The 16,678-nt window shown below is 40.9% G+C and overlaps 1 protein-coding gene and 1 non-coding gene across 2 annotated transcripts; one reads left to right on the top strand and one right to left on the bottom strand.

Moving 5' to 3' along the window:
• Positions 1 to 8,397: 8,397 nt before the first annotated feature.
• Positions 8,398 to 15,852, top strand: LOC149500936 (uncharacterized). The gene is made up of 2 exons (XM_089734947.1): positions 8,398 to 8,637; positions 15,312 to 15,852. The coding sequence occupies exons 1-2, from the start codon at positions 8,398 to 8,400 to the stop codon at positions 15,813 to 15,815; spliced, it is 744 nt and encodes a 247-aa protein (XP_089591073.1). The 3' UTR covers positions 15,816 to 15,852.
• Positions 13,246 to 13,438, bottom strand: LOC114244487 (U2 spliceosomal RNA). Its single transcript, XR_003624731.2, has one exon. It is a non-coding gene; the product is annotated as a U2 spliceosomal RNA (small nuclear RNA).
• Positions 15,853 to 16,678: the final 826 nt, after the last annotated feature.

Raw genomic sequence — 16,678 nt, 5'->3', positions numbered from 1 at the left:
CAGGTTGAGCCCCGTGAGCTCACCTACTAAAGTTAGGGTTACGCTGACATAGCCTCTCAAGGCTATCAGCTTAGGTAGGAAAAAAAAAAAAAAAAAGCGCTGATTCATTCGTGTCCGAGCCGTAGTACAGTACGGATCTCTCTGGAACGTTGTTACGCTTCTCGTGAAATATACGCCACGCACAAACTTCTCGTGAACTTTTGTTTCGGAAGCCCAAACATGAGTCATCGTCGAGAATTTAATGACCGTGACGTCAACAATACTGACGCCACACTTTTTAAAAACATTCCTGCAGCGTTTCTCCTCCGACACCAGAAGTGGGATCAGGACTCTACTCTCACTGGCGTGACGTGTTTGAACATGTTCGAAGTACAGCGGAAAAACATGATGCAGATCAGAATACCAGTAACGGTATCTACGATCATGGGTCAGAAATTCATCGGGAACAGACAGATGCCGATCCATGTACTTGGTGCGCTACGGTTGATATGTACCTCAATAAACTTTGGATGGTGCATAGCTCATTGTAGTCTTCAGTGGGGCCCTGAAAGGCGGTGCCTTATCATGTTGTCGCGGATTTCACAAGTAAGTGTCACATGGAGGCATTTGCGACTTATTTCTCGCTCGTTATGCAAAATTCTTGCTGCGACGCTTATCAATTTAAGCAATGGTAAGCCACAAAAGCGTGAATGCAGCATATGCAAGTCGTGTAATAACGTCTGCTACCTCGATGGAAGATCTGAGCCACGAAGAAACTTTATCACATTGCATTTACTAGCGGAAATACGACACGTAACAAGCTATTGCAAGAAATTAAGGCAAGTGAAAGTCTCAAGTGAAAGTTCGAGCGCAATAATGGATCTGTCATGATGACAAGCAAGCAAACAAGAAAGCAAGCAAGTTTTCGTGGGGAATAAAATTGACACATTTGAAGTCGTCGTGACCTGTAAGATAAGACGTCCGGTGCGTTAGTGTCTGACGATGCGACGGTGTTCGGGTCCCGCAGGCGGATGCCAGTTTTTCCGGTGAAGTGCGTGCTTGTGCGTGCTTGACAAGTGTTCGCGGTTGACTTCCGCAGTATGGGAGTGACATCGTGTGGTAGAGGTGGAACCCGCAAAATTGTAGTTTGCGTGGTGGCTGGTGGTAAGATGTCTTGTGAGTCTGTACAGGTAGCCGGAGGTGAGTCTTCCGCGGTCGCGGCCTACCCAGTCCGCGAGAACCGGGCAGATCGCCTCGACGGTACGGAGGCCGGCCGACGGGTCCGCCAGACGACGAGACCACGGCTCCAGCATGGACTGCCGAGATTGGAGCCCCCGTGCTCCGGCTGCACTTGCGCTAGGACGCGCCACCTCGTAGGAGACTGTGAGGTATCCTTGAATGACTCTGACTGCGATCGCGCGCTGCCGGCGTCGCAGCGCGGCGACTTTCTCGTGGGTAAGGACGTGGCACCAGACGGGTGCTCCGTATAGTGCCATCGACCGCACGGGTACCATCACCCTGCCTATTTCTGCCGTGAAGCAGTGTGTATTTCGGTTTGAATGGTGGGGCAGCGGTTATAGCTATTCTGAGACCTTGGAACTTGTATCTCGGGGTGGATGACGCGTTTGCGTTGTGGATGTCTGTGGGGTCCAGTAACTACATGGCACCAGGTGGGCTGTGAGCTCGTGCATAGTCCACCCATCTAAGCAAAAACATTGCCTCGAGTTGCCGCCGAGGCAAATTGATGGCGCGATGTCATCGACGGCCGCGAGCAACGCAGCAGCGGAGCGACGCCGCCGCGCCGTGACATGCCGGTAGCTGCGTAGCATCGGGTATTTTGGTAAATGAGAAAATCTGGTGAGTCGTTTTATTTTTATTTGGAATCTGGTGCCGAATGTTCTCTTGTCGAGAAATCTATTAGTAGTAGCTTCATAACTCAGGAATTTTATGCGATGGTTCTCATAAAGGGACTGTCGATTAGAGTCACAGCGATGACTGTCGATTAGAGTCACAGGGATGACTGTCGATTAGAGTCACAGCGATGACTGTCGATTAGAGTCACAGGGATGACTGTCGATTAGAGTCACAGCGATGACTGTCGATTAGAGTCACAGCGATGACTGTCGATTAGAGTCACAGGGATGACTGTCGATTAGAGTCACAGGGATGACTGTCGATTAGAGTCACAGGGATGACTGTCGATTAGAGTCACAGCGATGACTGTCGATTAGAGTCACAGCGATGACTGTCGATTAGAGTCACAGCGATGACTGTCGATTAGAGTCACAGCGATGACTGTCGATTAGAGTCACAGCGATGACTGTCGATTAGAGTCACAGCGATGACTGTCGATTAGAGTCACAGCGATGACTGTCGATTAGAGTCACAGCGATGACTGTCGATTAGAGTCACAGCGATGACTGTCGATTAGAGTCACAGGGATGACTGTCGATTAGAGTCACAGGGATGACTGTCGATTAGAGTCACAGGGATGACTGTCGATTAGAGTCACAGGGATGACTGTCGATTAGAGTCACAGCGATGACTGTCGATTAGAGTCACAGCGATGACTGTCGATTAGAGTCACAGCGATGACTGTCGATTAGAGTCACAGCGATGACTGTCGATTAGAGTCACAGGGATGACTGTCGATTAGAGTCACAGGGATGACTGTCGATTAGAGTCACAGGGATGACTGTCGATTAGAGTCACAGCGATGACTGTCGATTAGAGTCACAGCGATGACTGTCGATTAGAGTCACAGCGATGACTGTCGATTAGAGTCACAGCGATGACTGTCGATTAGAGTCACAGCGATGACTGTCGATTAGAGTCACAGCGATGACTGTCGATTAGAGTCACAGCGATGACTGTCGATTAGAGTCACAGGGATGACTGTCGATTAGAGTCACAGGGATGACTGTCGATTAGAGTCACAGGGATGACTGTCGATTAGAGTCACAGGGATGACTGTCGATTAGAGTCACAGGGATGACTGTCGATTAGAGTCACAGGGATGACTGTCGATTAGAGTCACAGGGATGACTGTCGATTAGAGTCACAGGGATGACTGTCGATTAGAGTCACAGGGATGACTGTCGATTAGAGTCACAGCGATGACTGTCGATTAGAGTCACAGGGATGACTGTCGATTAGAGTCACAGCGATGACTGTCGATTAGAGTCACAGCGATGACTGTCGATTAGAGTCACAGCGATGACTGTCGATTAGAGTCACAGGGATGACTGTCGATTAGAGTCACAGGGATGACTGTCGATTAGAGTCACAGGGATGACTGTCGATTAGAGTCACAGGGATGACTTAGTTACTGTGTACATGAATTGTACGGGGAGAACTTGCAGCAGTAGTAAATCACTTATTTTCGTTTGTGTAATCTTTCAATGTCATTATAGAAATTGTGATGACAAGACTTTTATTTTAGTAGAGTGGTCAGATATGGCCGAGCGTGAATGATACTGTGGGGTATTTGCTTTTGCTTCAGATTAACACACGAGGACGTGTGTAACACAGGATGGCCGTGTCGCATCCGGGTCAATAGTTCGGAATATCAACGATACACAAACGTCAAAGTGACGTGTACAGAGCCCTATAAATACGGTCGTGCTGTCTAGCGCTGATTCATTCGTGTCCGAGCCGTAGTACAGTACGGATCTCTCTGGAACGTTGTTACGCTTCTCGTGAAATATACGCCACGCACAAACTTCTCGTGAAGTTTTGTTTCGGAAGCCCAAACATGAGTCATCGTCGAGAATTTAATGACCGTGACGTCAACAATACTGACGTCACACTTTTTAAAAACATTCCTGCAGCGTTTCTCCTCCGACATATATATTAATTAAATTGTATTAAGTATTTATTTTACATATGACCTTGTGTCTCGTGGTTTCCATGATAATACCGGGTGAGTCATCCGTTAATTTGCGTGATCTATAGCAAGAAAATAAGTTGCATATTTACAGTGATCCTCTACATAACATGGTGCTCTTATAACGCGTTTTCATATTACGCGATTTCATTCCCCCGTATAACGCGGGTATTCTCCCATATAACGCGAGGATACCACACGTTATATTATTTCTGTACTGTGAAATTTAAAATGATTTGTACATACAATTCATAATTAATTTACACATTGTATCAATTGCGTACCTTTGCACATTGTGTCAATTCTGTTGTTATAAAATTAAATTAAATTAATTTATTAAATTTGTGTTCCTATTTTTTTATTGTAAAATCATTGGTTATATTGCATTATATTTGCATATAACTATATATTATAAATATTTGTACATAACGCGTTATATTGTGGCATAAAAGCGCGTTATGCGAAAATACTCCTACAACGCGTTTCCTATAACGCGGAACCAATCTACCGTGTTATCGAGGTTATTACTGTACTGTCTTTATTCTTCATCGTTCTGGTCGCAAAAGACGTTGATTACTGCGCTACGGGGTCGAAATTAGATTCTCGGCTGAGTCGAACTGGTCGTTAAATGTGTTCTTCTTCAATCAAAAATATCTATTATCTTTTATTATATATTACTTTTTATAAAGGCTACCCTACAAAGTTACAACAGCACATGGCAGACATTGTATCTTGAATAGCTACCACCATCCTTGAGATATAAGGCCAGTCTGCATTAGTCAAAGCTGTAAAACGACAGCTTGTATCAAAATGAGCTACGGCGCATTCTGGAATGGCTTAATGACGATTACTGCTTAGTTTTTTTTTATACTTATGCTGATAGCCTTGAGAGGCCATATCAGCTTTACCTTAACGTGTAGATGAGCTCTCGGGGCCCAAACCGGAGGTGTTGCTAACACTGACCCTAGCAAGAGCAGTGCTTCGCAGAATTTACCACCGGATCGGAGACGCTACCCACTAAGAAGATTCGGCGAGAAACCCAGTGGGCTAACTGCTTAGTATCAAATGGGAATGGCGTTAAACAGTCTAACCCAGCTGTGGTTGTTTTGATTTTTTTACTCTGGCCAACCACTCTAGTCTGTAGACCCATTTCATAATTTTAGAACAATAAGTTTAATGTAATAGTTTCAGAATGAAGCATTTACATTACAATTGTCCGCTTTATATAAAAGGTAACTATATTAAGTTTTACGCTACTTTTTTTAACGTTGGCGAATCCGTTTACGGATACCCTGTCGAGGGGTAACAGACCGAGCTATGTCGGACTCGGTGCCTCCAGGGAAGAAGAGGAAGTCCGAGGTCCTCCAATTGTTCCAATTCGTGCCGGGAGACTACGCCTTGAGAAAGGCACGCGGGGCGCTGCGCGGTATCAGACACGCAAGACCCGCCCCGCAAAACCTAGTACCGACTAAACCAAATCGAGCTCTACCACTTCGACTCCGAGAAACCCTCAGTACTGCATAGTGCGCGCCGAAAAACGCTACCTACTCTTCATTGTAACAAAAATTTTTTTATTGCTTAGATGGGTGAACGATCTCACAGCCCACCTGGTGTTAAGTAGTTACTAGAACCCATAGACATTTACAACGTAAATGCCGCCACCCACCTTGAGATATGAGTTCTAAGGTCTCAGTATAGTTACAACGGCTGCCCCACCCTTCAAACCGAAACGCATTACTGTTTCACGGCAAAAATAGGCGGGGTGGTGGTACTTACACGTGCGGATTTACAAGAGGTCCTACCACCAGTAATCGTAAATTTGTAAATGTAACTAAATTTTAAATGGTTTACATAATCAGCGTAAGAAAGTGGAAACGCTGTGGCCCCTCAGACTTGGAAGTATGATTTTTATAGCTAATTAATAAATTTTCGTCTAAGTACAATTGTATTTCTAAATTGACTAGTACAAAGGTTCTAGTTTTTTTTATCTAGGCGTTGTAGAAGTCTTTAGTAGCGCTTCGTAGCCGCGTAGGCGCTAGCTACGAAAATGCTTAGTGTTTTATACCGTCCTGCTCGTAACACATTCCGTGCGAGTAGGACAAAAAACAAAGCTATAGATTCTATTCGTCGTTTCTAGTCTACACTGGTACTAAATTTAAATAGCCGTCTCACTGGTGCTCATTATAAATTTATTAAATCAAAAAAAGACAGAAGATTGAGTGTGGCATAATCCGTTTATAGATTTCCTGAAACAATTTCCGTACATTTGCTTATGAATAAACAGAATAGAAATATTAGTGTCGTTTCGATTTATTGTCACTAACTATAACCATGACCTTTAACTTATGTACTGTACTGTAGTATAATCACAGTTAAAAAGTGACAATGTTTGACAATGAGAGAGAGAGAGAAATTTAAAGTAGTTACACATATTAATTTTTTTTGTATTTTGTACTGCATTGTAGAGCTGTTAGTTCCCTTTAAGCTGGAGCGATTGTTTCGCGGCAGATACAGACGCGGTGTTGGATCATTCGCTAGCTTACATTATGCCCTACCACCAGTGCCAGTCAGCGTATTGCATATGCCAGCGGCTAACCGCTCTTCGATGATTTTCTTAGTGATATCTTTGACACTGAATGAAAGACGGGTAGCGCATTTCTAGGTCGAACTTTACTAGCGATGAACTTGTTGTGACTGAGGGTAGTTTTGTGCATTACAAGAAGTAGCTCCGGGCGGCTCCACTCCCGTTTCGATGCCCATAAGCTCCAGTCTCTGATTAGCATCAAATAGTCTTGACCTCGTATCTGCTTCAAATTATCTCTTACTAGCGACCCGCCCTCGCTTCGCTTCGGAAACTGTAATTTATTATTGATTTCTCCACAATTTAATGGATGTTATTATACATATAAACCTTTCTCTTCAATCACTCTATTTATTAAAAAAAACCGCATCAAAATCCGTTGCGTAGTTTTGAAGATTTAAGCATACATAGGGATATAGGGACCGAGAAAGCGATTTTATTTTATACTATGTAGTGACTGTGAGTTTTACAAGAACAAATTCCAATTCACCAGAGAATGAGCACCAGCGCCGGCGATCGCGGAAGACGTCCGAGCATAGTTTGTGCGACAGCAAAGATGCTTGGAATGAAAATTTCGACCTCATTTTTCAGGATGGCTGGTTATTAACGCTGTGATATCAATGGACTTCGGTAATAGCATCATACCAGATAATCCGTGAGCATGTCTTTCCGGTTACAGATTTTTAAAAAAAGAGCCACACGAAATGTTTTTTTTTTTAAGCATAAAAAGTCTCTGACGGAATCCGGTGCCCCCGTTTTGCGGAGGTCAGACGTTCGCCGCCCATAAAATCAGACCGAGACGTATCTGTTTAAATAATGACGAATTCTTTTTATGCCGAACCCAAGTTAAAGGCTAACCGATTTCCCTGAAGTAAAAATTACTGTCGCACAATATGCGTCGTCGACCTTAAATCTTTGCCAGAATAAATTAAGTATACAATTATTTTTTGATGTGTGTAAACTCCGTTAAAAAAATATGTGTAATGTAATAAAATTGTGGGTATGGATAAAGACTTAGCCAAATGTTTTTAAATTTATAAATGTGCAAATTGTTCTTGAAAATGTTACTAACGTCATTCATGCATCGGTCAAACATTTTCGCTAGTATGATAGGTACTGCTATAATCATGGTGCCGTCGGCGCAATCGAGAATAGGCATGGTTGGCGCAGGACAGACCGGCAGATTCTGCGTAAGCCGCAGAGGGTGATGACCGTCAGAGTCGTCCGCGGGTACCGCACGATTTCCTACGAGGCGGCTTGCGTCCTGGCCGGATCCCCGCCCTGGGTACCTAGAGGCGAAAGTACTCGCGTCATTATATCGATGGCGCGAGGAAGAGCGGGCACGGGGCTCGAGGCTGGTGCAGCGGCAGATCGCGCTGCGCCGAGAGGAGCTCCGTCTGGCCTTGGTGGCGGAATGGCGGCAAAGGCTTCTGCACCCTACCGCCGGCCTCGCAACCGTCGAGGCGATCCGGCCAGTGCTCGACGACTGGCTCGGGAGAAGGCACGGTTCCTTGTCGTTTAGGGTGACACAGGTGCTGTCGGGGCACGGTTGCTTCGGCAAGTACCTGTGCCGCATAGACAGGGAGCCGGACGCTCGGTGCCACCATTGCGTCCACTGCGGGGAGGACACGGCGCAACACACGCTCGCCGAGTGTGTAGCTTGGGAGGAGCAGCGCCGTGTCCTCACAAATGAAGTAGGAAGCGATCTGTCGCTGCCGGCCGTAGTGCGGAGGATGGTCGGCAGCGCAGAGTCGTGGGACGCCGTGGTGTCCTTCTGCGAGTACGTGATGTCGCAGAAGGAAACTGCGGAACGGGAGAGGGAGATCTCGACTCCCTTCCCCGGCCGCAGAAGGCGCACCGGGCGCAGGAGAAGGGCGGACAACGCCCTTTTCCGCCCCCCATGAATGGGTCCAGGAGCGAGGGACTTGGGAAAGCCCTCGCCCCCTATTCGATGGACCTGAGACGGAGGCGCGTGCGGGTGTCGACGCGTGTCTCTGAGGCGATGCACGGAGTAGCTGAACGCCTCACTACCCCGTGCAGGAGACGAGGCCTGGACAGACCGGGCCAGCACTGGTGTGGGGCTGCGGAAGAATTTGGATTCCCGCGGCCCTGCGCGCACGTGTGGGTGGACACCGGGGTGGTTTCAGCCGGTAGGAGTCCGGCACGCCCCTCCGCCTTTCCCCAGGCGGAGGTAGTCCATGAGGATTTCCCCCCGAAAAAAAAAAAAAAAAAAAGGACAGACCGGTAGAGAGTTATTAAGTCAAAGAGCATCGACCCACAGCATTGAAAATTATCGAAGCAAGGATTACGGGTAGGTACGGTAGGCCCTGCCTATTTCTGCCGTGAAGCAGTAATGCGTTTCGGTTTGAAGGGTGGGGCAGCCGTTGTGACTACATATACTGAGATATAAGTTATATCTCAAAGTGTGTGACGCATTTACGTTGTAGATGTCTATGGGCTCCAGTAACCACTTAACACCAGGTGGGCTGTGAGCTCGTCCATCTATCTAAGCAATAAAAAATAAAATATCCAAGTATTGAACACATACCTACTGCAAATTTTTTAAAAGAAGAATCTCATAGGTACCATTTGAAAAAAGTTTCACTCAAATATCTTAAACCATGAAGGTTCTATGTCAATTCGAATTAATTATTACAATAAAACGGCAATTTTATAATTGAACTCCTATTACAAACAGGAAACTGTATTACTAACGGTGGTTCATTAACTGGTTAGCATCAATGAAAGTGCACAAATGTGGGAAAATTCAATACCACTGGACGTCGCTTCTTCCAACGAGTCCACGGTAATCTCAGTAAAAACAACAATTTTATTGACACTTTATTTCGTTTCATCTCATCTAGTTTCATTTATTTTCATTGCAATTCATTACAGACTCTAAAAATCAACTTAACCCCATTTCGCTCCATATCATTATTATTCATGTAACAGAATATATAAAATATTAGGCTGTACCGTATGATAACTCTAATCTTCCTTTTGGATAAATCAATTACTACTAACATACAGTTATCGTGTACAAAAGAAACTTTTCAATATTTTACTAAAATTAAATAACATGCTCCATCAAAATTTTTAATTCATTTATTTTGATTAATCAAAATAATAATAGTAGTTGACGATTACAGTCTTCTTATTGTTTCTAGCGGCGATTTTGTTCCATTTTCTCACATTTATGCGCTCTCATAGATACTATGATAAGTAAACCTCCACTATTACACGTTTAAATCTGAAGAACAACTAAATTAACAATGTAAACGAATTCACAGACCATAACTAGCCACGCCACGCCACGGGTTCCCGCCAAAAAGTCTACACTCTCCTCTAAGGTAAAATTTCGGAAAGACTATTTTAGACCTTTTATATTATAGCGGTGTGCCGTAAATTAACTTAAAAATGTTAACTGACATAGATACTATCAGCTCAGCTAATACTTTTATCTTATAAATATAATTGTATAATGCATAATTATTTTTGAAGTGGAACTTCTGTAGGCACCATAGATAATACTTACACTTAATATGTTAGGCACGTTCAGAGTAAAATTTAACTCGCGACAGATTCGTTACGGCTAGAAAGAAAAGATAAAATTTAGGAAGAGCGAGAGCGAGAAAATAGTCAGAGCGCTTTGCGAACCACTCGGTCGCGGAGAGAAGGAAAGTACACAGCTAGGTCGTTTCTCTTATACATAAAAGTATTCCCTTTTACAAGAGAAATTTGATTTAAGAATGAAAGGAAACCCCACAATACTATACACCGCAAAAGAAGTTTCACTTCTTTCACGTGCACCAAGTTGCACGCGCACCATTATTTTTCTTTTCTCTCGAGAATTTAACGTCTTATTTTAATAGTACAAGTATAAATAAATTAAAATATGCATATTTCAGTTTTTTTTTAACAAAACAAGGTACAAGCATTCCTCTGTAGCTTCTGTCTAACTATAGGTATGTGCCTACTTTAACTTATATGAATACATTAAATATAATCTGACGGAAGACTTCATTTAGTGTTTCCCGCAATTCCCACACTGATCATTAACGCCCACTTGAAATACTCCCTCTGTAATGAGATAATACTTATACCATTATTTGATGACTCAAATGAAATAGTTAAATATTGGGCTGGCGAATGTGCGTGGACTGTTATGTCCACTCGGTGAATCGGTGGTGGGCAGAGGAATAAAACGGCGCCGTCCAGTCGGCCCAATAAAACAAGATCCTGGGACGATGCCAACAATTGATTGAAACTAAACGTAAATCCGGTGACCAGCTGTTAAAATTATCTGGACTTTTTGTTCTGTGAGTGATTTTAAGGGGCTGTCTTATCACGAAATTTTGAAACTTCACTAGATGTACGTCACGAAATTATTTCTACATGCTTCAATGTTCTCAAGATTGAAGACCTATAAATAAATAAAATAAAATAATAAATATATACCTATTTTATTCAGGCACCATACAGAGTTCCCTATAATGAGTATATCAAGCCTAAATAGGGTGAATATCCATAATAAAGATAGCGTTAAAATTATCAAAAAAATGTAAGTCGTACTTTATTAGTAAATACTATTACTTTACTTTATTATTATTTATACTAGACGATAACGACGATGACGGCTATCCTCATATACTTGAAACTTAGACTGAAAGATGGGTGACGTCATTCACTTTGTCATGTCCATTAACTTCGGTAACTACTTACAATAGATGTAAAAAAAACCTTGTTGAACCAGATAAGACCACCGAACTATTTTGACGCTTACACCTGGCGAATACCGTGATCCCGAAATGTACCTATACCTACCGTCACTGCAACCATGAAAAACATTCCATGTAGGGGTGTCGAACCGACGAATTTGTTTGGAGCGCTACTGCGTCCTTAAATAAATAAAAGAATAAGAACTGCTGCGTGTAATGTTATTACTTTTTTTCCCTATCTAAGCTGGCTGCCTTGAGAGGCTATGCCAAAGGAGGTAGCGTAACCGAGCGAGTAGGTGAGCTCTCAGGGCTCTTAACTTGAGGGTGTTGCCGACACTAGCCATAGCAAAAGCAGTGCTTCGCATAATCTACCACCGGATCGGAAACGCGACCCACTGAGAAAATCCGACGAGGAACTCAGTGAGCTATGTCTATGGGTTAGTTTATTATGTGTTAATTTCTTATTGCTATAAAATATCGATATTTTACGATAATTCAAGCAGGATTTCTCGATACGAGTAAGTAAATTGGGTAATCTTTATGTGTTACGAACATTGAAAGTTTTAATTATTGATTTAAAAAAATGTAAAACTCATTTTGACTGCAAAATTTCATTATTTTTAAATTTCTTTAAATCTTAGCAAAAATCACAAGAATCGTTTCAAAGGTTTAACATGGCAGCCCCAAAGTCAGTTGTCAAACTTTGTCGCGCCGCAATGGCTCCACACTCCCCACAATACCGTAAGATTGTTTTAAGATAGAATGAAATTATTGTATTTGATCCTTGATTAGATTATTATTGTTATGCATAGATGAATAGACATGTCACTTTGTGTTGACTGTTAATGATAGACACCAAAACAGGAATGCTAAATGATTCGAACAAAATAATAATAATCTAAATTTTAGCGAAACTTTAACCGTTTCCGCAGCGAAAGCTCTCAAAAGGGAAAAATACCCCGTTTTTGAAACATTCTTTATTGGTGCTCCGCTTGTATTGATCTTAACGTGATGTTATATAGCTTAAAGCCTTCCTCAATAAGGGCGCTCTCTAACACTGAAATAATGTTTAAATCGGTAGTTCCCGAGATTAGTGCGTTCAAACAAACAAACACACTCTTCAGCTTATAATATTAGTATAGATTTAAGATAAATTGATATACATATTTTTTTATAAAAATTTATCTCTCACTCATTTATATCCTGAAATATAGTTTTAATCGAATAACTAATTATTTCTTAAATTTTATGAAGAACGATCAGGGCTAGTTAAGTTGACCTGTATTTGTGCCTGTTACCGTAGAAAAACCGGTTATTTTGTTAACCGATAATCACCGGTTAATTGTTTTAAAAAATCCATATACTATTTTAGCTTGTATCTGAAAAAATCTCTTTTTATATAATTTCCCGATCGCCTTTGTTTCTGTAAAACTAATATACATGAGAAAAAAATCTAAGTATAAAACATCAAATATTAGTAAACGTCGGTTACATAAATAAAATTGTTACTTATTTACATCCAATATTTAGAAATAGTTTCCGCCATCAGGAATATTTTTCGTCTTCGAAAGAATTGGTAAAAAGAGAACTGACCGGCAGTATTACGGTTTATAATTCAACCTCATCAAGATCATGAAATGCAGTCGATCAAAGACGTCCTCTCCATTCGAAGCATCAAGAAAGCTACTTGACTACCTTAAGCAAAAGAAGTCAGAATATTCTATGAAGTCTACTGCTTCAGCAGTTACCATGCTTAGAAATTAGAATGTATGTAAATAAAAACGCAAATCGCTACCGATATTTCTAAACTGAAGTTTATTTTTTCTACATTACGAGGTGGTTTCTTTGCTTAGTCTTATCGGTTTTTGTAATAAATTAATAATCGTGAGAGAAACACCGGTTTTTAAAAAAATGCACCTAAAAAATCGGTGACGAATTTTGTAATCGGTTAATAAGCAGCACTACTTGAGTTGAGTGCTCACAGACTTTTCGTTATTAGTTAGTTATAAATAGTACTTATACTTAACCTACACATGAGTCACGAGTCTTGAGTAACGCTGAAGCGCTAGATTTCCATAATGATTCTGAGGGCCGATCCCGGCGGCACTGCAATGCCGGGCCGACCCGTGACGAGAGTGGAGCGAGCCCCGAACATCTCGTCGTTTTACAAAAATCAGTTTAATATACTGGTCCCTCAATGAGGGAACTTTCAGATATTAAGCTGAAAAGAACAGATACTACACTTTGATCTTAGCCAAAAGGCCGAGAAGCGATGCCGAAACTGAACAAGGCGAGGAAGGTCACTCGAATAAGACGCATCTCGTCACCGCGATTCAGTGTTTGTGGTTCAAATGCACAACGCCATCTGCAGGCACACATTTAAAGCAAATCAAGTGTTCGGTCTGATACGCCCTTATTTCTTTATGTTGGTTCAACATAAATAAGCGCCATCTATTATGCATTTCTGAAATTTATACCCTGGATTAAATTTTTACCAACAACTTTTAATGAGTGTTGGAGGTAAGTTTCATTAATAGTGATTTTTTATTATCCTTTTATCCTCCTACTTAATCCTGTGTAAAATGTATCTTATATTTGTTAGTGAGGTGGTGCTTTAGGATCTTGTGGTTTTGTTTTAAAGTAAAAATTCATTCGTCATTAGAGTCGCCAATCGAGAAAACTCTTTATAAATAAAATAAGTTATTACGTTTTTTAGAGTTTAATCATAAAATAGGACATGTCAAAAATATTTATGAAAGTGATTATTGAATGTGTTCAAGGTTTCAATGAAATAAGCTAACCTGAAAAATGGTATGTATGTAAGTATGTATTTGTCTTTTTAATAGATAGCAGCGGCGCTATTTACGGTATGTTTTGAAAACGCACAATGTCAATATAAAATTAACACAAAATCAAGGAACAAAAATTTTTCTAACTTAAAGACTGATAAAACTATACTTTTATCAACATCTTCCATTTCTATTTGTGTTTGGCCTCTTATTAGCCCATCACTTATAATACCATTCATTGGTTATCTTTTTGTTGTTGAATAGAATTAAAAAAAACATTTAATGCGTTATCATCAAGACCAATCTCTTCCTGTGTGTCAATATCATTTGGAATCACAATGTTTGTTGAAGTTGGTGTCATTATTTAGTTTGGAGGTTGCGCATCAACATCGTTTGAATTAATTATGGGCGGTGCGCTCTCTTCAGATAATTTTAATACATACTGTGGTCTTGTAGATTTGTCCCTAAAAACCAACTCATCTGCATCGTCGGTAACTATTTTAAAAACTTCACGTTTTATACGACTTTGAACATCTTCCAGAAAATTTGAAACAGTTTCCCCCAAGTTCTTGAAAAAGTTAACCATTTTGTCCGATTTATTTTTCGTGGCATTATATTTTTTTTCTAAATACTCTTGCAATATTGAGTGTCACGTGTTGGGGAAACTGTGGTGGAGTATCTAAGCTTCTGGAATTTCTTTTGTAAGGACTAGGTGAACTGTCTTCTGAAGAACGAGGACGATTATAATGCTTTGTACCAGTACTTAAACCAGGACTATCATGGCTATGAGTATCGTCTAAAAGACTATTATCCTCATTACTTTAGTCTTTGGAAACATTATTTGGTAGAAGATTTGAAAAAGTTTCATCCTCGTTGCTAATATAGGGGTTAAGGAATGACAATAAATCTTCATTTTTAGTTTATATTTGTAGCAGCTTGTCCACTTTTTGTTTTCCTTAAATTTTTAGAGCGTCTGTAATTATCTTTTATACGTCTCCATCAGTCTCTGCAAGCTTTAGCTGTAGAAGACAAATATATAGGTACATATGAGTAAAGTTAGAACATAAAGCATAAATAGGCTGATGATGATGCCATTAAAAGGCACCAAGAAGGCACCAACCTTATTGGCTTGCATAAACATAAGGATCGGCCTAAAGACGCAAGATGTTTGAATTACAGCTTTTTTGTTTGAGATATTTGGCAACAGGAAATTCAATTAAATCATTAGCCCCTACTTTTCGACTTGGTGAATCAACTGTTAGACAAATTATTTACGAGGTATGTATAGCCATATTTGAAAAATGTCATCTAATTTCATGCCCGTACCGAGAGAAGCAGACTGGAAATATAAATAACAGCTTTTTAGAAGGCAATGGAACTTTCCAAATTGCATTGGGGCACTGGATGGAAAGAATGTTGAAGCACCACCGAATGGCGGTTCCCTTTACTTTTCTTACAAAAAAACGTTTACTATAGTTTTATTGGCCTTAGTCGATGTGGACTACCATTTTTCAGTCATCGATATTGGTGCCTTCGGTAAAGATTCTGATAGCCAAATACTCAATAACTCTAATTTTGGCAAAGCTTTAATCGATAGACAGTTAAATTTGCTAGCTTATCGTTTAATACCGGGTACAGACTTAATGTTACCACGTGGAATTGTTGTAGACGAGGCCTTTCCTTTAACCAGACATTTGATGAGACCATATCCAGCGAATCAGTTGACAAATGACGAAGACAAGAAAGTTTTTAATTATAGGCTGAGTAGAGCTAGGCGTGTGAGCGAAAATGCTTTTGGTCTATTGGTGAAAAAGCTTAGAGTTTACGAAAGTCGTTTTTTCGTTATTGCCGAAATATGTTAATGGTATTATAGTAGCCACTTGTTGTTTGCACAATTTACTGCGAAAAGACCTTTGCTGAAGAGGAAGCTCAAAGAAATGTGTTAACAGATGCTATAACAGATTTTCCATATATTGGTGGCCATACAGCACTAGACGCAATGTGTGTCCGAGATCAATTTAAAGATACTTCGTGTCTCCAGCTGGTACCGTTGAGTGGCAGTCGAGGGTTATTAGAAGAGGTATTCGAAGAAACTAATCTGTTGACACTTTATTATTACTTAGTTTCGCTATGACATGTCCTCCTTCTTCAAACGAGGCTTGTGGAGAGTATTAAGCGGTAGGCAGCGGCTTGGCTCTGCCCCTGGCATTGCTGAAGTCCATGGGCAACGGTACCCACTCACCATCAGGTGGGCCGTATGCTCGTCTGCCTACAAGGACAATAAAAAAAAATTATTATTATTGTCATCATTAATAAACTAACACCTACTCTAATAATGAAAGATGCACTACTGTTGTTGGTATTAGACAGTTTGGTTGCAATACACATTTCCTCAAAATTCTATCTAATTACCCACGTCGTAAGTAATCACATTTTTCATTTAATGTACCTTAGGAAATAAATACTTGTCAGCATTACCAGGTTCTTTCATTATGTTCCCTATTCCCTTTCCAAATATTTTATCTCTTCTTTGTAGATCATCTTAATGAGGATAATGTAAATCATAAAGTTCTTTGTATCCTTGAACTAAATTAATCAAAAATTCTTCATTCATTTTTGTGAACACCACAGGAACACGCAAATACCAAAAAACGCAAATATCGTGAAATAAACACGTGCGCGCGTACACACCAATCCGCTATAGCACACTGTTGACGGGGTGGAG

The sequence above is a fragment of the Bombyx mandarina genome, chromosome 18 (genome assembly GCF_030267445.1).
Source record: "Bombyx mandarina strain Sakado chromosome 18, ASM3026744v2".
Classification (NCBI taxonomy): domain Eukaryota; kingdom Metazoa; phylum Arthropoda; class Insecta; order Lepidoptera; family Bombycidae; genus Bombyx; species Bombyx mandarina.
The sequence above is the reverse complement of the archived record's forward strand: the minus strand, read 5'-3'. Positions and strand labels throughout refer to the sequence as shown.